The sequence below is a fragment of the Vicugna pacos genome, chromosome 3 (assembly GCF_048564905.1).
Source record: "Vicugna pacos chromosome 3, VicPac4, whole genome shotgun sequence".
In the NCBI taxonomy this organism is placed as follows: Eukaryota; Metazoa; Chordata; class Mammalia; order Artiodactyla; family Camelidae; genus Vicugna; species Vicugna pacos.
In genome coordinates this window covers 77,874,268-77,898,889 of record NC_132989.1, presented here as the reverse complement: position 1 = coordinate 77,898,889, position 24,622 = coordinate 77,874,268, and the positions used below count along the sequence as shown (strand labels likewise).

At 42.4% G+C, this 24,622-nt stretch overlaps 1 protein-coding gene across 1 annotated transcript in view; it reads left to right on the top strand.

Annotated features, from left to right (window-relative positions):
* The window catches only part of RGS7BP (regulator of G protein signaling 7 binding protein), an 88,783-nt gene extending 67,159 nt beyond the window's left edge, over positions 1–21,624 (top strand). The window contains exons 4-6 of the mRNA XM_006197513.4: positions 7,242–7,389; positions 9,558–9,628; positions 20,597–21,624. Coding sequence (XP_006197575.1) covers positions 7,242–7,389; positions 9,558–9,628; positions 20,597–20,688 — 311 coding nt within the window. The 3' untranslated portion in view covers positions 20,689–21,624. The remainder of the gene's footprint in view (positions 1–7,241; positions 7,390–9,557; positions 9,629–20,596) is intronic.
* Positions 21,625–24,622: the final 2,998 nt, after the last annotated feature.

The window sequence follows — 24,622 nt, the reverse complement described above, 5'->3', positions numbered from 1 at the left end:
AATATTTGTTCACTGAGGCCTGAAATTGATTTTGCAGGAGACAGAGTTTTTCATTTCATAATAAAAAATGACTTTAAGTGCACATTCACTTTTGGGCAAAGTAAAACTGTGACTTGAAGTTACCATCTGGAAGCAGCTCCACCCCTTTCCCGAGGTCAGGGCAGAGAGCCCACCTGATGTTAGAAACAGGTGCTGCGTTCTAAGGACAACGGGGACCCTGGGGAGGCAGAACTTAAATCGGCCACCATCCAGGTTAGCAGGGCGCCCCCTGCTGACTTTTTAATGCGGCTCAGAGGAATATCTGTGAACGGACCCTGCAAACCTCTCCAGCCTCACCTCTCACCAGCCACCACCATCTCACCTACCCCCCAGGCCCTGCCTGCCACAATCAAGGCATCTTGAACCACTTCGAGGAACCGGAATTCGAAAGTTCTTTCCAGTTGTTCTCTCTGCCTGAACCATGTTGTCCACCCTCCCCACCCCACAACCGTCCTTTTTTTCCCTGGTCCATCTCTATGCTTTCTTTGAATTATACCTGTGAGACTTCCTACAAAAAGCTTCCCTGGCCTTCCAAGGCTGGGCCTCTGCCCACCCAGTGTGTCCGCCAGGCACTTCCATGGCACTGACGATGGCCTGCATTACACGGAGGGGTAGCTGCCCAATTGGCTGTCTGTTGTCCCCTCGAAAGTTGGTCACCTGGAGTGTGTTCACCATTGTACCTCCAGCATTTAGCACAGTGCCTGGAGCAGAGTCAAGGTTAAATTAATAACTAGTGACTAAGCAAAGGAACTGCTTTCACTCTGCATCTGTTGTTAAAACAGAGGACGCGTAACTGGAGAAAAAAAGCTTGTCCAGAGATGTCGGACTGAACTCATTCATATATTTCCCCTCCTACTAAAAATCCTTTGGAATAACAGCCAAACGATACCATGAAAAGAATAAGTCCATATTAGTTCTTCTGTTTGTCAGAGTAGGGTGACAGCTGTGTGAAGCACCACCAAGTCTCAATGGACGAGGACAAGAAGAGGTCATTATTCACGCACATCACAGCCCCGTGCCAGGGCTGCAGCGGGCTGGGCTACTCTGCTCTCCCCATTTCCTACATCCATCCATCCGTCAGGGGAGAAATAAAGCATGAGGGTTCATATGGGAGGATTTTTAGAAGTCATCCGAGAAGAAGCATTCGCTAGTCTTATTCAGAATCCATTTGCCATAACTCTGTCACGCGGCCCCTGCTAATTGTGAGAGGAAAAGGAAACAAGATGGGAGACACAAGAGTCTTCCATGCCTCTGAGAAACAAGGAAGGGTGACTTCAACAAACCAGAAACTGAGGGATTTCTCAAAGCTACAAAACAATTGGGATTGGATTGGTGGATATAAAAGAAGACAAGAAGCCACCTGTCGATAAGAAACTCAAGAAGAAATAAAAGAAATTCAAGCAGGAGAAAATTTACTACAAAAGTGAAACTAATTGCAGAGGATGGGTGTGCCTCAGTGGTAGAGCGCATGCTTAGCACGCACAAGGTCCTGGGTTCAATCCCCAGTCCCTCCACGTAGTAAAATAAATAGATCGATAAACCTAATTACTTCACCCTAAAAAAAAATTTTTTTAATAAATTTGAAAAAATTTTAAAGTGAAATCAGTTCCACAGATACTTCAAACAGGAATCAACAAATTCAAATCATGGGAAAGGTTTCTGGAACTGTTGCCAGGGAAATGAATGTTTGAAAATGCATCAGGAAAATCTGGGCTGCCCCACACTAACAGAGACCATCACTGCTGCCCCAGGAGGAAACCTGGTGTGGGTGTCAGGACTGGGCAGTAAAGCAGGACAGAGGGTGGAAAACTCCATAAGGACAGCTGCAGAAGGACAAGAAAGCGAGCACGTGACTCCAGGGTTTTTCCCAGGCTGAACTGCTCCGTATATCTCATCGGAGTTGGAGCTGTAAACAGGAAACTCAAAGCAAACACGAGACCCAAAAAGTAGGCCGTGTGCCTGGGCAAACTTACCAGTCAGGACAAGAAGTACCCAGCAGACAAGCTTTAGACACACATGGTCCAGCCACGCATGCTGCCCCTTCTCCCATCACCAGAAGGATACTTAAGAGGATGACAGGCAGAGATCCTCAAAGACAAAGCTGAACAGATATCCAAGGATGAGTAGAAAAACCAGCACCCCGAAAGGGAGATACCAAATGGCGACACTCAAACAACTCACACTTGATGAGCAAACGTTAAAGTAGAAACAGATGAAGAATTTAAAATATAAATGTAATCAGTATTCTCCAAGAGATTTATTTTCAGTCTATCATACCCATAAAACAGTCACTGCAACAGAAAGGAAGCAAACAGATTTGTTGGGAATGAAAGTGTTACCCATCAGATTAAAAAATCAATAGATGAGTTAATTAGTGTCAGAAGACAATGCTCCCTCAGTCTCTTGCATTTCTGCACATCTTGCAAAGTGAGGCACTGACTACCCTTTTTATATGACTCCTTTTTTTTGGCATTTGATTGGCATTTGCCATATATTTTCTCCATTTTTTATTCTGAGAAATTTCAAACCTATGGCAAACTTGTAAGAATAATGCAATGAATAACCAAATATTCTAGTTTCACTAATTGTTAATATTTAGCCATAATTTTTTCTCTCTCTCCTTGTGTGTATCTCTCTCTATATATATACACACACACATATACAATACAGGTTTTATACATATAGATTATATATAATTTCTATATGTAAATATATACTATATATATATAACTTTTGATGAACAATTTAAGAGTAAGTTACAGATGTTAATGACACTTTATCCTAAATATTTCAACATATATCTCCTAAAGAACAAGAGTGTTTTCCTACATAACCTCAAAACAATTATCATACCAAAAAACTTCATTTAACTTTGATTAAATATGATTCAACTCAATTTGATATAACACTGCTATTTAATATGTATATTCCATATTCAAATTTTCCCAATTGTTCCAATACGTCCTTTATAGCATTTTTGGTTTGTTTATTTTACATTGAAGGCTTTATAAGGATTATAAAACAACTGGCCTGAACTCTTTATTCAAAAATATCAGTGTCATGAAAGATGAAAAAAGGGTGCTGTTCTAGATCAAGAGAGAAGAAAGAAACATGACAGTTAAATGTGGTGCGTAATCCTTAGAGTAATTTAAAAAGAACGCATATCTAGAAATATTTAGGAACCATTTCATAACTCAAATATTTAAAGCTTAAAAACAAAAAGTTTTCAAAGAGCCACAAACAGGCTACATACAAAGCACCACTGGATGCAGATAGAAAACACAGGAACAGCATCACCCAAGTTCAGAGAGAAACTTAGTTTGAACACACGTTTTTACACCCAGTCAATTAGACTTTAAGTGTGAGCAGAGAGAGCCAGAGAGAGAGAAGGAAAAGTATTTTCAGTAATAAAAAGACTAAGAAGTTTTATATTCACAGATCTCCTCTGAAACAATTAGTCAAGGATACGTTCTAGCAAAATGAATTCAAGAAATGGGAAGACACGGAACCCAAGAAACAATGGTGTACAAAGAAATCACCATAGATACACAGCATTAGAGACATGAAACAGTTACAATAGAAAACCATATTCAACTTTATACTACTAAAAAGGTATTTAGTGGATGATTTTCTAGGACAAATGAATTACCAATTTAATTCAAGAAGAACAAAATATTTTAATAAACCATTAAACCTAGACAGTTTGGAAAAAGTAATCAACAATCCATCCTTCACTACAGTTCCAGGTCTCAGGTGCTAGTCGTTCACGGTTTCACGTGCAGTGGGGAAGAGCACTGCCTACTACACAGAGCGAACCCTTACAAATCAAACAGACAGCCCTATTGTTCAAATGGGTAAATGATACAAATAAAAATGAAGAGAAGAATTACAAGTAGCCAATTAACATATGAAAATAAATTTAACCTCAGTAGCAATAAAAGAAATGAAAAATAAAACTTCAATGAGAGATTCTGCTCTTCCCCAACAAATGAGCGAAAATTAAATATTGATAATACGAAGTGCTGGTAAAGGTGCAGGGGAAATGGATTCTCCCACTCACGGTTGGTGGAAGTGAACTGTAAATTGGTGTGGCCTTTTCAGAGGTCCACTTGGCAATATATATTCAAGTACAAAATGTGAATACATAAACTTTGTCCCAGTTTTCTACTTCAAAGGATCTGTCCCATACAAATACCGGCATATTGCAGAGGAAGGGGAAGAATCACAATGTCAGTTCCTTCCTCTGGAATACTACCCATCCACTAAAGAGCATAAAATAAATCAAGATGTGCTAACATGAAAGTATCTCCAACCATGCTAAGGTGGCAAAGAAAGTCAGATAACATATGTAGTACAGTTACTATTGTTTTAATGCTGTGTATCTATTGAAATCCTATGTTGTGTAAGGCTGGGTCCTTAATTCTGGGTTTACAGAATTGAATAAAGCAGATAAAGTTCCTGGCCTCACAGACGTTACATATCCAGTTTGGAGATGGAAGATGAAAGTGGGGTTGGGGCAGGTAAATAATAAACTCGTTAGCAAGTGCAAAAGCAAGATAATTTCTGATTGGGATAAGTTCTACCAAGGCAATAAGCAGTGACTGGAGTGGGAAGGGGTGCCCAGCGCTAAGTCAGCGCCATCAGTAAAGGAGGGCAACTATGAGGTCCGCACACATGTTCTGGAATTGAAAACCCCTGAAATTGATATCGATCTCTCCTGTCTCAAGAGCTTTCAGCTGGAGAGGATACAACATGATCAAAATTCTGCAGAGATTTTGTGAGCTGACAGAAAGCACGAAACTGCAAGTCCAGCATCCAAGGTTTCTGTTTTGTCCATCCACATTAGCAGAGTTAGGTCTAGTCACTGAAAACGAGGGACGGGGAATATTACTTGGCCTTACAAGCTCATAGGTGTGTTTCAGGAATACATGAATAGTTATGTTATTTTGGAAATGTATAGAATGGTATCTGTCTTGTGTGAGTGGTAGAATGAACACGAGCTAAGATGTAAACAGTTGTGGATTGGACTCTGTATGCCTTCGCGTGTACAAGGTGTACATCTGAGGGAGATAGAGAGAGGACTCCATGAAGGAACATCATACTACCTGCTGTGGGTCCTCCCCTGTTCCCATGAATGAAAGCTTTGGACGGGACAGGGGCTACTGTGGCCCCACGCCAAGCAAAGTCCGTAAAGCAGAGAATTTCTTTGTGTGAATCTTCTTCCTCTTCCATTTGCTGCCCAAATCAAACTCCATTCTCCTAGGCAGTTCAACCCCAAAGGGTAGAAACGAAGCCATATGTGCTTTCAAATAGCCCTAACCTTCAGAGCCTTGAAAAGCAGAGGGCTGTTTTTCAGAGATACCCCTTCCCTTTTTTCCCTCTCTCAAGTCTTCACCACCCTTGCTCAGTCTGAACTGTTCAGAAATGGGTGCCCAATGGGCTGCATTTGTACATCTGCCAGGAGGTGCAAAGCAAATGCTTTTCAGAGGTCAATCCCCCCACCTAGGAAATGGTAATATGCTAAATTATGTACTTAACTAATTTCTACCCAAGAGCAATAGCATAAAATTTAAAAAGCGATTCCATCACCCAGGATCTGTGTGCACAAAGTCCACACAAAAGGTTCAAGCTGTCATCAGTCAACTTGTGTTTGCGCTTTGGCCAAGTATTCTGAGGTCCATTTCTACTACAAGCTGATGAACGGTGCACAGTTAATTACCACTTAATTGCTTGTCTCTTTCCCCTTGTGTTACCACCACATGGGTTAAAAATGACAGGGGCAAGATTGTTGCTAGTCCCATTCAGATCAGCGGAATCCAAGGGCAAAGCTTCCCGTTAGATTTTACCATGCACAGCCATCTTCTTCACAAGTGCTTTTGTTTTATTTTTGGTTTGTTTTTTCAAAATGCAAAAATAGTCATATCATGATCAGGGAACCCGGGCTAAGAGGTGATGTGGGGTATCTGCTATCATAAGTATTCCGTGATATGGGCTGTAACAATTTCTTAACAACTATTCTAGAGTTTAGGTACACAAGTAAAGCTGGCTGAAAGAATAGAAGAAACAATATAGCTGCCCTTTTCACCAGACTACATAACATTATACAACAGCTTTGTAATTATTTGTATAATTTTTTTACATTTTCCATCTCCAGGACTTTAAGCTCCATGAGACAAAGAGTGTGTCTTTCCTTCACCTCTTTCTCTCTAGCATCAAGCCCAGTACCCGGTATTTAGCTGACACTCAGGGAATCTGTGTAAGTGAATGAGTGAGTGAGTGAGTGAGTGAACAATTGACAAAGGCAGGTTTCAAACCCAGTTCTTGGGCCTCATAGGCCATTCCCATGATACCAAGGTACCTCTACCCCCGGGCAGATACACACACGTTCAAGGCAGAATAAAAGACATTAACAGGACACTTGGGCCATGGGCTGTAACTCCCATTTAATTTCAAATGAATTTCTGAAATTTCTCGCTCAATCAATTGGATAATTCATTTCTAGAAAGTACTGATTTATTCCTTTGAAATTAGTCACGGTCAACACAGTCTTAGTGGGTCGTCAGTACGCTGCTCTGGGGGGCTACCCAGGCCATGGTGCTTTAGTTGATGGCACTTTATGGCCTCAGGAGAGTAAGGCTGGATCCTGAAGCCAGGCTCTTTCCTCATAGAAAGACCCCCTGAAGGAGGCTGGAGAGCCCAGGAGGCGGAAGGCAGGTCTACCACCTCCACTGCTTCCCACAGGCCCAGAGGACTGGCGCCAGAATCAGGGAGAATGGCGGGAACTCCCATCCTTCCCGCTGGGTGTCACTGCTCCCGGCCCTTTTCCCTGCCCCTGCCTGCATTTGAGGACCAGAAACCAGCACGATTTCACAGGCTGAATCCCCTCACTCAGGCTCACCTGATCCAGCTCACGAAGAATGGGTTACAAAGCACTGATACTCCATCAAAGGCAGGGCCCTTACTCTTATCTTGATCTTCAGGTCATGTGGACCTCAAAATATCTTTCCCAGAATGTTGTGAACACATACCCCCTACCCCCACACACACAGAGATTTTTTCTTTTTTTTAACATTCGGAAAGTTTTCAGGGTTAATGGAGCATTTGACTCAAAGCATAGCCAACCTTTGCAATGATGTCTTGGGTGTAGTACTTGCATTTATGATTTCTCAATCCCTTCTCTCTTCCAACACCAACCCCCTTAGGAAAGGAGCCTGGTGGGGGAACCAAGAGTCTAGATTGCAAAATTGAGGAGTGCACTGATGCACCGGCTCCAGAGGACTCCTCATCGTCCCCTATGGAGATGCAGCAACATTCCTGGCAGGTTTCCACAGACATCGAGAACACTGAAAGGTAAGTGGGCAGTTACCCCACGTAGACTGCCAGTCCTCCTCCAGTTAAACTCAGGGGCTACGGAGTCCAGATTTCCTTTCAGATTCTAAAACAGAGCTCTCAGTAAACTCAGACGAGGGGTCCAAATCCTGCCGTGGAATGAAAGCAGAACCCCCAGTGGACATGGACTCCGGGCCTCTGCTTATCTCACTCCGCCAGCCTTGCTTCTCCAGGGAAATGAAAACAGTGTGCTTCCTTGGGAAGGAAGGAAGTTGGATCTACACACCCATCACAGCTCACCCACTGGCCTGGGTCCCACAATTTCCATTTGTTTAAGGGAGAACTCAAAGTCATGCAAAGATGGCCTCCAGTAGATTCTCAAATTTTAGGTGTATGGAATGGCCTGTTTAGCTGCCAGTCAGGGGCTGAGTGCTCCGTCCAGTTGGCAGACAGCTTTTCCAAGAGCTCCCTTCTCTTACTCTCCCAGGATGTAGCTGATGGCCCCTTAGTGGCCAAAGCCCGTTAATGCATTTGTTTGAACAAGCAACAGCTCACTCCTAGAGGGAGTTTCTTTCTTGGGAAAAAGAGATGCTACACTGATTCTATTTCATTTGGGAAAAGGGAGCAATAATAATAGTATAATAATAAATGCATCAGGATGCTAAAAATTCCATTCTGTGAGGCAGAGGGATGAGCCCCTTGTTCACTGGCCTTCACACTGATATCTTGTCCTTTGCCACGCATGTCCCCAGGGCTGGCACACAGCAGCTGAATAAATACTGGGCGGTTTCACTGAGTCCTCTTGTGTATATGCGGGGTTGAGTCACCGACAAGATGATGACGATTTGATTTTTTTTTAATTTTAGAAAAATAACACACAGTGGCATTTATAGCCATTGTGGGTCTACTTTCAAGTTATAATATAATTCTATAGCTAATTACCAAATTCCTGTGTTTATAGAAAAATTGAAGCATGTGATAATTATGAGCTATTAATAAAACTTGGATTTTGTATAAGCTTGGAAATCCAACAATTTAAAACAATAAAGCTGTTTGGCACAGTTTGATAGAACTAGAGACAAATGATGAGGGAGTGGTTTATCTTAATTTATAAAGTAGAAAATGCTCTGTCCTATTTCCAGGAAGAAATATCTACTAGAGTCCACAGTCAGGGCATAATCCATCAGAAAGCCATTTTCCTTTCCAGAAACCTTGCATAGAAGCGTGATCTAAGCCTTGTAAGCTGGTCAGAAAGCAAGCTACGGCTGATAATGATAATAGGAGAAAAAAGCCCTCAGTGTTGGCGGGATTTCAGTTCAGTCTTTAAGTCCAGATTCTGGTCAAAGGAGGTGGGAGTGACTGGAAGAAGTTAGCCACATTAGACCTGGTCTGGGAAGGGCAGCTTCCTCGCTTTCCCCGTCTCTCTGCCCCAAGAGATCTATGGGTCTCACTCTGGGCTGCACATTAAAATTATAGGGAGCAGGGAGGTCACTGGTAGAGCTCATGCTTAGCATGCATGAGGTCCTGGGTTCAAGTTCCAATATCTCCATTAAATAAAAATAAAAAATCAAGGACCCCACCCCCATTAATTCATTAATTAAAATGACTTTGGTTTAAAAAATAGAATAAAATTACTAGGAAGACTTTTTAAAAACAGTCCAAGTCAATTTAATAACTGTTGACCCTTGGGAATGCTTAACACCTGCATTACTCTGAATTCCAGTCACAGTAACGAGAGACGATGGAGAGTGAACCGATGGAACCAGGACAGCCCTCTGACCAGCGGGCCTGGGACACGCCGTCCCCCGGCCTCACTTTTGCCCAGAGTCCGCCTGCTGTTCTAGCTGTGGGTCCTTGCCTCCCCTTGGCAATGAGAAGGACTGTCCTCAGCACCAGAGGCTCTCCTCTACCTCAGCCGGGTCCAGCTGAAGGCAGAGACCAGGGCCGGGACAGCAGAACGCCGGTGCCAATGTTTGTCAGAGGAGGGCTTCTTCCTTCCAGAGCCAACCTGTCTCAGATTTTTTTTTTCTTATAAAAGCAAAATGAATTCAATATATGCCTCCTGGAAGGTAGAGCTGGTACGATTAGGCAAAAACTCTTGGCCTTCAGGTGACACAGAGAACAGACGGTTTGAGATTGCACTTCAGAAACTTACAGCTGATTAATTTTTTCCTTTATCAATTTTACAGAGACATGCGAGAAATGAAAAACCTTTTAAGCAAACTCAGGGAAACTATGCCTTTACCACTGAAAAATCAAGGTGAGTCTTGTCATTTATCCTTGAGGCAGAGGATGCTTTTAACATGATAAACTTGGGTCTTGTTTCTTGAGAAATTAAAGCAAGTTTGTTTACACAAATAATAGGAGGCATTGCGCATACATTTGTCTGTCCTCAAGAAGACAAAAGACTGAGAATAGTTTATCAGGTGAACACAGCTCTGTTCTGAGGGGAGCCGAGAAACACTATGATCCTAAAACAGACATTTCTTTCACTGGCCCCTTCAATCGAGAGCATTAACTCCTTGTCCATGCTGTGAAAACTCTACACAAGGTGTAGCAAACACAAAAGGACTGAAGACTTGGCCCCTGCCTTTAAGGTGGAAGAGACTTAACACTTCCAAAGGAAGATCCCTGTCATCGAGATATTCAGATATCTAAAAACAGTAATAGTAATAATTAACATACATTGAGAACTTACAGTGTGCCACTGTGATTCTGCATCCAGTTCCAATGTGAGGGGGGTGGTTTCCACAACACCAAGCAATGCTGGGACACCAACTGGGTGTCCTCCAAGTCAACTGAATTCTGATACTAATGAGATAACATCAGATTCCAAAAGTTAAGAGTTCAGTCCTACAGGCGACCCGCCCTGCCATGTCAGACGCCAATCACAAGTCCAGGTTGTCCCCCGTGCTTCAGACCATCTGGCTGGCTATAGACTGGAGAGTCCAATGAACCCTTCCTTAGGTTCAATTAACTGGCTAGAACAGCTCACAGAACTCGGAGAAACATTTTACTTGCCAGATCACCATTTATTATTACACAGTATAACTGAGGAGCAGCCAGACGGAAGAGATGCGTAAGGCAAGGTGTGGGAGAGAGTACCTGCCACTCTCCCCAGCCTCCCTGTACCTGCCAACTCAGAAACTCTCCAAACCCTGTCCTTTGGGGGTTTTATGGAGGCTTCCTTACATAGGCATGATTGCTTAAATCATTGGCCACTGGCAATTGATTCAACTTCCAGGGCCTCTCCTGGAGGTCACAGGGTGGGATTCAAAGTTCCAGCCCTCTAACCACATGGTTGGTTTTCCTACCAACTAGCCCCCATCCTCAGATGTTTTCCAAAAGTCACACCATTAACATAACAAAAGACACCTTGATTTCTCTCTTAGGAAGTTCCTAGAGAGCTTTAGTAGCTCTGTACCAGGAATGAGGTCAAAGACCATATCTATATCTACATCTGTGTCTGTATCCCTATCTATTTAGGTGGATATATTTCTTATTATAAATCACAATATCCCAGCCACTATCCTAAATACCTTAGAGGTATTAACCAAATTAACTTACTTAATTCTAATAACCCCTTTGAGGGAAATGCTAGTCATGGTTCCCAATTTACAGGAAACTGAGGCACAGAGAAGTTAACTAACTTGGCCAAGGTCACACAGACTGTAAGTAGAAAGGCTGGGATAGTCTGTCTCCAGAACCACCCTATGAGGTATACACCCTAACACAGAAAGGCAACAGGGAGATTCACGAGAATGTAAGTTCTGTGAGGGCCTCTGTATGCTTTTGTTAACTATTGTACCTTCAGTACCTAGAGAAATGCCTGGAACGTAGAGTAACACCCAGCATAGATAAACGTTTGTTAAAACTGCACCCAACTTTGCAACCCCAGGTACAAAGGACTAGTAATCATCACTTTCACTAAGCAAATGCGGCCAGAGCAGCCTTCGGTGAAGCATGAGCTTCAGAGAGTGGTCCATGGAGGTGGGGAAAGGATTTTTAGAGAGGAGAAAGAAACTCCTCTTGTTTCCATGGAGCAGAGCCTAGGCGGGAGGGAGGACAGAGGGCTGCTTGCCTGTGAGTGCGGAGGAAAGGACTTGGCAGCAGAGCTGGAGCGCCGCTTGGCTCAGGGAGCAGAGAGGCAGAAGGTGGAGAGGTGGACGTGAGAACAGCAGACAGAAGAGGCTGAGTGCTAGTGTGACCTGAGCCTCCAGGGATGGAGGCGGGTGTCAGAAACTGCGGCAGGCGGAGTGGTGCAGCAGGTTAACGGCAAGCACCCCCTGGGGGCCTGGTGAGCAAGGCTTGTTGACTTGAGCCCTGGGTATAGTGCTTGGGAAACCTCGCAGGGTTTGCAAGAAAGCAGTGTTTTACTACCGCACGCTGTAGTGACGAGAGCCCTCTGAACCACAGCATGTTAGCTGGCTGCTAGAAATCAGCATGGGTAAGGCTAGCTTTGGGTTCCAATGCCGGCCCTGCCGTGGACCGGCTTTGTACCCTGGGACAAGTCATTTAACTTTGGGAAATTTACATGTCAGAAAACTCCAAATCATCACCAAACAGAACAAGCCTGGCAGCTGTTCACTCTGAAGCAGGCTGTGTATCGGGTCCGTGAGAGGTTGACCTTGAACCTACTCTTCAGAACCTCGATCCCTGAGACTGGATTTGGGGCTCATGTCGGAAGCCATCCTCAGCTCCTTAATGTGTCTGACAAGTCTCCCCCGATCAGCAGCACATGGGCCTCTGCTTTTACCCCAGGAGGATGACTATGTGGGGCCCCCCAGGACAGAGTTCATGGGTGCCACGGAGCCTATATGTTGAAACCATCTGAAACATTCCCTCTTCATGTAGTGAGTTCATCCACCAGCTTCTGAACCAGGCATTATTGGAAAAGCAGAAACTGTATTTTGTTTACTTAGGACATTTCTGTAATTATAAAAAGTATACGAGAACTATTTTGTGTAACTTTGTATTACTTTTTAAACAGAAAAAGTCATTTGAATTTTAAACAGTTTAAAAATATAATAATAGTAATGAATGATCAGTATGCTAGGTAAAAACACAAGTCATAGGGAAAAATCCAAATAAGGGATGCCCAGGACTCAAACCTTAAATGCATCTGGGGCATGAAAAGGAAAACACTAGGAGATAGAAGGACTTCCTCAGGAGGGAGTAATGCAGTGTGATTTTAAAACAATAAATTGAGGTGAAATCTGATGGGAAACTTAGGTTTATTCCTTTGGGGAGAGACAGGAATCCTTAGCAGGTGAAGATACATCCCTGTCCCCAGTGTTAAATGGGTGCTTACAGTAGGACGTCACTGGGAGCTGACCAGCAGAGAAGGGGGACGTGAATCTCCACTGGAGGGGTCAGAGATGGCCTGAGGGAAGGAGAGTTGGTCTCTTGGAGTCACTCTGGGAGCACTTTTCAGCAGATGCATAGAGCACCATTTTAATGAACTAATCAGCCAGTTTCCTCTCTCTGACTGTGTCCACCAACATAGAGCACAGGGGCTAACCCAGAACCTTCCTGGAATTCTTTTCAGGCAATTTATGTATTATACAGGTCTATCTATGCAGAAAATGGTGTGGGGTGTAATGAGGAAAGATGTATTCCAGTTTTTTCTGCAGGACCGTATTGTCAAAACATAATTCCGACTGGATGAAAAGCATTATAGAAAGCCATCTGTTTTCCTTCTGGCTGCTTCTTTCCTTTCTCTTTTTATCCTATTTACATGTGTGTTTTAAGCAGAGAGAAAAAAGGAAAAGATACTGCTCCTTCCTGGTCCCTCTTTTTCCTACTCAAACCCTGACCATAGGAAAATCTTGCCAGGCAAGCGGGGGTGGGGAGCCAGCAGTGGAAATACTCAGATCTCCCTGTTCTCCAGGTTCCATCCCAGTCCTCAACTCAGAAACCGTTCCATGTCGATTGTAGCATTTAAAGATTTAATTGTATCTCCACCCCCTCCCTGTCCCACTACAGTCAAAACTTGACTCAGCAACAATCTGCTTTAAACTGATTTTCAGTGGCAAACAGAGGAAGGTGGCCAAGAGCACAAATTGTAATGGTTAGTGACTCTGCCTGCATTTAGGGTCTTTTCCTTCCCTTGCTTCCAGTTTAAGACAAAGAGGTGCACAAAAGAGAGGTTAGACTCTCATTCTGCGGCGGCTCCACAGCAGCCTCCCGACAGCGCCCAGGTCTCCTGGCTCTCGGCTCGCTGTCCTTCCCTCTGCATCAGCGCCTCTCCTGTCCTACATTCTGGGTCACTGGCAGTACTGTAGGGAGCTTCATTAATTATGATAGTCTTGCTGTGTCAAATGGATTACAAATGGAACCACCTGTAGAGAGCCCACAAGGTTACTGACAAAGGCTAACAGAAGACTAGGAAGTGAAGGACGAGCATCTTCTAAATCCAGGCTGTAATCAAACAAAACATTGCAGGAATAAATTAAGCCTGAAAGACAGTTTCACCTTTTCCAAAATTCTGACTTAATGAACACTGTGTGGTGTGTCAGTACATTTACTCTTGCCTGGAACTTGGTTGTTGATACAATAAGTTAAAGTCCATCTGAAGTGGATCAGTCAGGAACTGGGGCTGTTCTAGAATGGGGACAGCCCTGCCCCAGGCTAAACTGAGTCTAGGAACAGTTCCCCACTCCCCACACCCTTGATCCACTCCAGTCTGGACATCTAACTGGGAACAACCTAGCCATGGCAGGTGGAAGAGTTCTCTGATGTCAGGGTGAAGAACACTGGGCAGTTATGCCACCTGCTAGCCTGGAGATGACCTTTTAGGTCCTTCCCCAGGGCCTCATATAAAGACTTGCTGTGCTTCAAGCTGGTGTCCAGCTGTCACTCAGGGTGGTTTTATGGGTTGCCCTGTATCCTTTGCAGTCTCTACAACCTTCCCAGGATTCAGTGTGACATATGTAATCCCTCTCTCTCTCCTCCCATCTAACACACTCATCACTGATGACACATCTCTTTCCTAATACATTACTCTGATTATGTTGAGCCTCTCCTCACAAATATTAAGTGCCTGCATATTGTCTTTTGAAGAAAGAACAGAATTCTCCCCTCAGCATCTGTTGCCCCTGCCATTATCCAACATGTGATGGTCACCTGTGACGGGCCGTGTTCTGTCTCAGGTGCTGGAGATGTCTCTCCTCCTAGAGATTCTCCATTGCAACAGGAAGAATGGGGTGAGAATCACCTGGAAAGCTTTTTTTAAGTGAAACAAACATGCCTCACCTTGCAGAAATTGTGATGGCACCTTCAGGATATGGCATGTGAATTCTGGAAACACCTAACACACACACACACACACACACACACACAATTGGAAAGACCAAAAAAAAAAAAATAGTGCTTAAAAGATAACAATGCCATAATGCCATAGACACCAATTACCACAAGGGCATGCTGGATTCTCACCTAGCCAGATTTTAGTTGTAAATGTGGAGGGAGGGCATGGGAGTAATTGAGAATTGCTTTTTGAAAAGTGTCTGAGCTGAGATTATTTTTTAGGTGCATCAAAATTAGCCAGAGAAAAAGTTGGGAAAAGGGCAGTCTAGACAGAAGATTCTGAATGTGAAGCTGTGGGAAGGTGAAGGAGTAGGGCATTCTGATGAACTACAAGCACTTCATTCATCAGAAAAATGGTTAGAAAAGAGGCTTAAGAGAGAGACTAGAAAGGTAAAGTGGCTGTATCATTAAGGTCCCTGTAGCTCACGGCAAGAGGTTTGGATTTAACCCTGAGGCCATTGGAGGGATTCAGTTAGTAAGCAAGTGCAGTCAGCCAGGTGAGAAATGCTTACAACTGGACGTAAAGCCAGGGCTTGGGGAAGAAGATATGACCAGCTGGATGAAGTACGTAAGGGAGAAGGCAGAATCAAGAAGAAACCCGGGTTCGGACTTGGAAAGCAGAGTGAATGATGGTGTCGATACACAGAGAGAGTAGAGCAGTAGCAGCAGAGGTAGAAAGCGGGATGACTGAAGTTCTGGACGTGGGGGGACCCCGAGAGCGATGCTCAGTGGTTGTAGTGAAGTACAAGGCTTATGCTGAGGGACACATGCAAGCTGGAAGTGCTGGAAATACATATTTAAACATCATAAGCACAGTGGTAACTGAAGCCTTAAAAATGATTGAAACCACCCAAAGCGAGTGTGCATGGAGAATAGCCCTGAAATACCAAAATGTAAAGTTGGAGGGGAAGGAAGAGCAGTTTACAAAGGGGACTGAGAAAAAGAGTCAGCATAATGAAATAAGAAAGTTGAAAGGAAGGATGGCTGAGTGTGGGGTAGTTAAGCTGGACAGAACTGAGGGTGTTCATAGGATGCAGCAATCAGAGTCACTGGTGATGCTGGCAAAAGCAGCTTCCTTGGAATCTGGGGCGTGGAAGCCTCATTAAGCAGGGTTGAGGAGTGGGAGATAAAGAGCTGGGCAGCACAGGGAAATTTATTAAGATTTTCGTAAAGGGCTGCTTATAGAATGGTGGACAGACAGGGTTGGAGGCAGACAGTGTACCAAGGGCTGTAGCCATTGTCTACAGATGAATGGAAGCGTGGAGGGAGGCAGACGCCTGGAGCAATCAGAGAAGACTTTTCCAGGGAAGGAGGGTACAGGTCAGTGTTAGAGGGCCTGTTTATCATGTACAAGGTCCTGGGTTCAATCCCCAGTACCTCCATTAGCAATAAATAAATAAATAAACCTAATTACCCCCCTAAAAATAAAATTTAAAAATAATGAAACCATTTTTTAAACAAAAAAGAAAAATTTTTAAAAAGGACTTTTCTGGAAAAAGAAATGGCATGCATAAAGGCAGGGAGGCAAGGGAAGGTACGGCCCTATTTAGGGAACGCTAAGTAGTTCTGTTTTGTACTGTCCCTTCCTTCATATGCCCTTCATTACAGCCAGATGGACTGTTTACTTGGACCCAAATTCAAGCCGCCTTTGACCTCCCTGTCTTGTTCACACTGCTTCCTCCAGCCAGAACGCCGGCCCCCCTACTTCACCAAATGTTCAAGTTCTCAGCATCTCTTGTAGCCCAGCATGAACACTGAGGCCCCAGGCATCTTCCATGAAGGTCTTTCTTCTCCTCCAGATGGGAGTAATTTCCCCGCTCCGGGAATTCTCATAGCATTGTATTCATGTCTCTCTAATTGCATTCCTAAAGAAGCCTCCTAGTTACTCAAAGATCCTGGAAGCCAAGGATCATGTTTCTATTAGGACCCATCTGGTGTTACCCCTCCAGCACCTGACATGGAGCCTTGCACTTAGCAGGACTTTGATTAATTCAGTGGTTTTCAAATTGTGGTCTCAAGACCAGAAGTATCAGCAGGTCTGGGAACTTGTAAGAAGTGTGCATTGTCTGGCCCCCCTCAGACCCACTGATTCAGAAACTCTGGAGTTGGGGCCAGCAATGTGTGCTTCAATAAGCCCCTCAGATGAAGCTGACACAGCTAAGGTTTGACAACCCAGGGAATTAACTGAAGATCTCTTTTTGTCTGGAATAGAAATTTGCAACTGCAGGTCCATTATAAGCACTTCTCTTGACTTTGAGAACATAGCTTTAAATCCAAACACTCAGTTTATTATTTGAAAACATCTCATTGTCATGTCCTTCTGTTTCTTAACATAGCATCTATGTAAGGAAAACTTTTATTAGCGAAAGAAAATTGAGCTATGGAGAAATGGTATTACTGTACCCTGGGGAACGCCAGTGTCCTTGGCTTTAGTAGTATCTGTGAATTAAACGTTGAATGACTGGGGTTTGAACTTACTGATGGCTGAATTTCCTAACCTCCTTTTCTTTCACTTTTTCCTGTGCTTTCCTGCTTCACTTTTTATTTTCACATTTAAAACTGTTCTAGGTTACAGTTCTCTGAGAGTATGCACTTTGGAGAAAAGATACTATAAAAGTCTCAAACATTTGCAATAAAAATCAAAGATTTCCCAACAAGTTCAGATGGACTAGCCCAGAAAGTTTAGGATGAGTAGGGAAACATTGCGTTTTGCTCACATTCTGTTGACAGCCCCTCACTTCAGAAACAGGATTTCGGTCAATGTGGAAGGACACTTTTCCCTGGAGTTGAATGCACTTCAAACCATTCCAGGCATCCTCAATGCTCGGTGAAATTTCAGCATTTACAGCAGGTGTCAGCTTCCTAGGGTGTAGAAAGCCGCTCTGAATTTCTGCCAAGAATTTTTTGAGCTTTTGTGTCACCTCAGCCCTAGGTGATGATCAGACAAGCTCTGGGCTAGGCAAAGGTGTCACAAATGCTCAACAAAATGCCCCAACCCAGCAGTCGTCCTTAATAGGCAGCCTGTCTTTTGCTTAACATCTAAGCAATTTCTCATCAATTCTAACACTTCTTACTCGTGAATGCTATACGTGTATGTGTGTGCTCATGTGTATATATAGCGCTCACAGGTGAATGTTTTATATATATATATATATATATATATATATATATATATATATATATATATATATATATATAAAGAAGGTTGAATGAGGAGAATTTCAATAGCACAAAAGGTTTTTTGATTCACCGTGATGAATGCACAGATACAAGGGTCAGTCTTGATAGAAATCTCATAATACCTGTATGATACCTGTGTGCTTTTAACACATAAAAAAGAGAGAGTGGGAGCAAATACACCACCCTAGCACACATGCACATTTTTTTGTAAATACAACATACAAGTGAATGTAGACATTTCCTCAAATAATCAGAACAATACGTATCAGAATTGCATTTTATAATGTATAAATATCTGTGAGGTCACCCCCAAATCTCTTAAATGTTTGGAGAAAGGGGAAGTATACGGGGAATTCAGGAAATAGGTCTCCAAGTCTCAAAGAAATAGAAACAAGACCTTTCTTTCCTATTAGTATCTTCATTGTTTTGGTGAATCTGTCCCAAGGAGCATGGAATTCCAGTTGAACTTGAGTTTCAGGAAGTGTAGTCAGTATTCAAAGAGACACCAAAAGATAAAAAATTCTTTACCCTTCAGAGTCTGCTGTATCTTTGCCACATCCAATTAGGTTAAGTTCACTGATCACTTGGTGGTTAAAGAAGTAAAAGTCCCCAAAATGATGAGAAAGTATGGTGATCATTTCTTTCTGCTCCAAATATATCGTGATTCATCTCTGAGAGATTCTTCTGAGAAATCAGGCTTATGGATAGGATTTGACATTGCTTTCAGCATCTTAACTATTTGGGGCAAGTTTAACTGTTAAAAAAAAGAGCTGTCCTATTTTTAGTCTCCAAATGTTGACATCCAGATTGTAGTGAATTATTTTTCACTATGAAAAGGACAAAGAGGGTCCTGTTTTTCTCCACGTAAACAGAGCACGAGCCTTAAGAGAGGATCTTAATCTGCAGAGACTGGGTGAGCGGGCTGTGTTTGATTAATCTGATGTGCCCAGCTGGGGCGCCTGTTTTCTCCCCTGGCTCTGACTTGCTACTCCAGTTGCACCAAAGTGTACAACACAGTGAGCATTCCGAGGAACACTGTCAACTCGGTGGGTGACACTCATTTGCAAATAAGTATGACACATGAGAGCCTTTGGGGACAGGGAGGGAAAGCCCAGGACCTTGGATGACAATTTATGTAAGAAAACCAGAAAGCCAAGACTCATTTTTGTTCTTGACAGTTTCCTGAGCATCTAAGGCTCAATAATCAAGAACACCAACCCCTTCTAGAAGGCAGTTTTATTGAAGAGGGGCACGTTCTTCACTATACCCATCTCTTCATCTAACTCCTGATTCTGGGCTCTTTCCCAAGGCTTTGTATCTTCAAGATTAGGATGGGGAAAGGAGGGAACATCTTAGCTCTGCTCTGGGAGGGCAGTGCAACTAGTCCTGGCAAAACTTATGTATATAGGAGTTGCCAGAGCCAACCAGCCGTTTTGTTGCCCCTGGTTCCATTCTGACCATATCCTAGTGCTGTACCCGTTGGCAATTTCTAGGTTATTTCCTTGGGGTCCTTCTCCAGCCTCTTGGACCCACACTGGCCAGTTCTGTTCCAACAGCCTGTATTTACCACCCTCTCTGTTGAACTACACTATTTCATAAACCCCAGCTACTCAAACCAGATTACTTATTTTTTTTTGATTGAAGTATAGTTGATTTACAATATTGTGTTAGTTTCAAGAGTACAGCAAAGTGATTAATTTATATATTTATATATATGTGTGTGTGTGTTTATGTGTTGTATATGTGTGTGTATACACATACATATATATATACACTCTTTTTCAGATTATTTTCCATTATAGGTTATTACAAGATACTGAGTATAATTCCCTGTGCTATACAGTAGGTCCTTGTTGTTTCTGTTTTATATTTAGTAGAGTGTATATGTAAGCCCAAACTCCTAATTTATGCCCCCCACCTGTTTCTCTACTTGTCATCGTACTAAAAATTTCAAAACAAAACAGGACCTCAACAGCTGACAATCTTCTCTAAATGCCCTTGTGTGCAGATATCTATAGAAAAGACTCAACAAGGAATAGTTGAAACTTCTTCCTGAGGCATAAAGTAGGTGAATGGAGATAAGACAATGGTCCTTTGTAAAGGGAAATAGTTAATAATAACTGTATTTATCGAATGCTTCCTCCATGTTAGGCACCAAGGTCCCCCATCCAAGCTAAATGTTTTTCACGTATTATTTCATTTAATCCTCACCTAAGATAAGTTTTTTTTTAACATCTGGGAACAATGAAACTTAATGAGCTTAAGTAATTTGTTCAAAGTCACAGAGCTGGTAAATAGAGTCGAGTTTAGAAAAGAAGCCAACTTTACTCCAAAGCATGGGCTCTTTCTAAGAAGATGTACATCTCCCAACTGAAAGATTGCCTCTAAGCAGTTCAAATTTAATTCTGAGCAATGATTCTCAACTGTGGGCTATTCGCTCCACCCTCACCCCACCCCAGGAACATTTGGCCACATCTGGGGACATTTTTGGTGGTCACAACTGGTAGGGGAGTGCTACTGGCAGCTAGTGAGTAGAGGCCAGGGACGCTGCTAAACACCCTGCTAGGCTCAGAACAGCCCCCAGCAATAAAGAATTGTCCAAATTTTCTGGTCCAAAATGTCAACAGTGCTGACATTTGCTGAGGTCAAGAAACTTTGATTTAAAGCTGGTGGATTTTTAAGGCCAGTTTATAAAATACAGGTTGTTTCGTCTGAACCTATGTATGTTCTGTCCCCACAGACGACAGCAGCCTTCTGAACCTAACTCCCTACCCTCTGGTTAGAAGACGGAAGAGAAGGTTCTTTGGGCTGTGTTGTCTTGTCTCAAGCTAGGCGATGCCTCCTGGAAACCCACCACTGGGAAGACCTGAAAATCTCACAGGACCCGAGGACCTCCGGACAGCTGAACCACGGTTACTGGTTTCTGACTATGTTTTCTATGCTTCCTTATTACTTTTATCTGCCTCCCCCTGCCCTTTTAAATGATTTTACATTTGAAAGCAGCTGCTGTCAAGGGATTAAAAAAAAAAACAGATTAAAAAAGCAGGCTGTTTTTAAAAGGATTTTTAAAGCTGACATTGCACATGTCTGCTCCAAACCACACCATGACAGATGCAGGAATTATGATTTTTAAATTATTTAAAGGTTTTTTTTAAGTGTATTATACAGAGAAAAACTATTTCATGTATAATAGTATATCTATAGCTCTTGCTGATCTCATGTTAACAATTTATCATATATGAGAGTCTTTCAACATAGAAATCTATTGAAAACTGCAAAACTGTTCAAAAATCCAGTGAATATTAGAAATAGTATTATAATCGAACATACACCACCTCACCTATTGCTTTCTCTGCACTTAATTACGTTTAGTCTTCCATTCTGTCAGAATCTAAGAGCTTCAACATAAAAATACCTTAATTTATAATGCAACAAACACCATATATGAAAAGTATTTAAATTTTGTAAATACACAATAACCCTAATACCTTCATCCAATGCATATGGGCAACTAATTTCCTTTTGATCCAATGGTGTCTTTTTCAGCTTCTCGGAGAATGAAGAAATCCCATTAGAAAATGGTGTAGTAACATATACAATTATCCTCAAATGTAAAATTGAATATTATCACATTTTGTTCTAATTGAAATCTGAAGCATGATGTCTGCACATCAGCCTAGTGTTAAATCTTATAGGGCATGCCGAAATTAGCTCAGACCATAAAAATACTTAACATTTTACATTGTTAATAAAACTCTTTTTAGTTAAGCTAAGCTTGTCTCATTTTAGATGACTATGCAGATATGACTTTTCCAATGTGTACTTGGTGTCTTGTCTTATGCTTAGAATCTTGAAAGCAGGACACATTAAGCAATACTCTGTTTTAGACAGGAGGAGGCGACACGCTTTGTTTTTCTGCTCATGGCTTTGTTGTTCTCTTCCTCCACTAAATGTGTAACCTGGCACATACAGATCTGGTGATATTTTCCCTTGTTCTTCCTTTGGCCCATTTCCCAGACAGAATTGCCCACCGGTTGAAAAATCAGGCCTTTGGACTTCTTTTCTTGTTTTCCATCGCCTGAAAATTCCTGAAGTCAGACAAGAGGCACCAGTGTCCAGCACAATAAAAAGATAAGCTGTACATGGTTTATCCAAAACACATCTTGAATCCCAGCACTATAATTTTGCAGTGCTTATGCAGATGGGCATTTACATGTCCACCAGTACTTTGACCTAAAAGCTAAATATATTCAAGTTTCTAGCTTTAGTGAAGAGGAAGAGAGGTACAGATGAACTCCTGGAATAATTATTGTATTAGGTTGAATTATATCAAATTGCTGATATTTGACTGTTTTGACCTAAAAAATGGCAATTTCATATAGTTAAACCTAATACCAGAAGTTGTGGAAATTATCCTTGGACTTGTCTTCTAGTTTTTTTGATTGAAAATGAAAGAGTTAGAGTTAGAAGAGATCTCAGAAGGTTATGCAGCTCTCTAGTTAGAGCACACCAGCTGGCTCTTGGCCTTATTCTGTTACGGAAACAACAGGCCAGCCAAGAAACAAGCACCACTCGGAGGGTTGGAGTACTCAGATGTATTACGCCGGGGGGCTCAGAGGGGCTTCTGCTCCGAAGCTCTGAGCACCTCCAAGACGTGCACATGAGGTTTTATAGGGTTAATTACAAGTATGGGCTACTAGCCAATAAGGCTCAAACAACAAAAAGCAAGGAATCAGTACACTGGAGCTTATCAATTTGGAACAGATCACGTTACTGACACTTGTTGAGCTTGGATTTACGAGTTAGCTTGTTAGCCCAGTAAACTGACACTAAACTTCAGATTTACAAGTTTGCCCGGCAGAACTTAGATCAGTAAACCGACACTTATCACACTTAGATTTGTGACTTAGCTTGTTAGCCCAGCTGGGCTTTTCCTTCACAATTCTTGGAGCCCAGAGGTGTGTTCCAATGAATTGGCAATTGAGGCACGGTTACAGGTGTGACTGGCTTTATATGAAGACATGACCCCGGAAGTTATATAAGAAAAATCACAGTTTTCTAAATCAAATACTTACAAAACAGTTGAAGGAATATGCTTTAAAGACTCCTAGGGTGACTGCTCCTTTGCAAAGCAGGTAACCACTCCTAGATTTACCTGCTCTGCAAACCGATTTTCTTAAATCAGGTTTGATTAAAGCTTAATATCCTTTCCTAAATGCGTGGAGTTCATTTTCATCCCCTGAAGTTTAATTCACTTCAGGTCCATTATTTTAGAAATTACGAAGTAGCCCACTTTGGCGTGCTCTGAGCTCCATCTCTGCCCTGTCCCACCCTCCCACTATATGGAATCCTTGGCTTCAAGTAGTTCCTACTAATCCATCCAAGTTATTAACGGATATAAGCCCGGCCTTGGTGTTCAGCACATTCTTGTAAATGCCTGACCTAAATCACTTCTGCCTGGTTAATTTGTGCTCACTCTCGCCTTAGTCCCAGTGTGAAAGTAACACCTTCCGTGCAATTGTCCTTTGTACAACTGAAGACTGTTAATAAATTCAGGTCTCACCTCCATGTCTGGGGAGGGCTCAAGGAGCTACTCATGGGGATGAGGATTTGTCTAATTCCCTAGCTAGGCTTTCCATACCTAAGGTAAAGAAATTCAGCCACCTTCTCTTTTATTCATAGTGCCTGTTTCCCAGCCTTTGATCAATTTTGTATTTCCCGTGGACACACTCCAAGATTTATAGATCTTCTTTCACTATAGCAGGTCCTAAAATTAAAGTTAGTGCTCAAAGTCCTAAAAACCTAAACTGGCTCAGAGCTGCAATAGGTAACCCACCATTTCCCATTAGATAGACCAGTGCATCTTGTTAGGAGCTGACTCCACTCTCCTCTCACCTACCAAAGGACTTTCTCAGGTGTAGTTCCATGAGATATAGTTCTACCGTCTCAGCTTCCTGCTGGTCATTGGTCAGATTAGCAATAACACTGAGCTGATCTCTAGGGATAAGGAGAGACCACTGAACTCATTTTGTTGCATGTACTTACATGCTTGGAACAAAAAAGGATGGAAAGTTTTTCTGGCACACAATCACCCATGTTACCACTATATTTTTAATATCCTGTGTTGCTCTTTATTCTTTTTTTCAGTTGACAGAGACAATACATGTTCTTGGTGGGAAATCTAAAAAATACCACCAAGTATAAAGGAGAAAAAAAAATCAAAACCTGAATCCCACCACAATTATGTTGTTTCAAGCCCCATTTCCAGGCTTTAAATCAGTCAGTGTCTGGGCCCAAAGGCACTTTTGAATAAGGTATGCGAAGAAATGCCCACAAGGCCAAGGTGCCACTTTAAAAGATCTGTCCACTAATGTTTTGCATACACCTTGGAATGGATTCATTGCACACTTCTGATTGTACCATTGTTCAAGGGTACAAAGAAAACTTTAGCCGTAGCACAGCTCTGATGCCTCCTCTCGTGAAAGCTCTTGGGGAGATTCTAAAATCCTGCCAGATCATTTTGTTTTTCGGTGCTCCTGTAACAGTTTGGATACTTACTGTTTGGCAATACTGCCACCTACTGAAAGCTAATAAGCTTTGGAGCAAAAGGGGAAAACCAGGACACAGCATAAGAGCTTCTAATTGATTTTAGACAGCAAACAAATGAGCCAGATTAACAATGATCCCATATGGAACTGCAGACTCTGGAAGTCTCAGAACTGAGGGGATTAAGGGTATCACCCAAACTAACTTCCCACCCACTTCA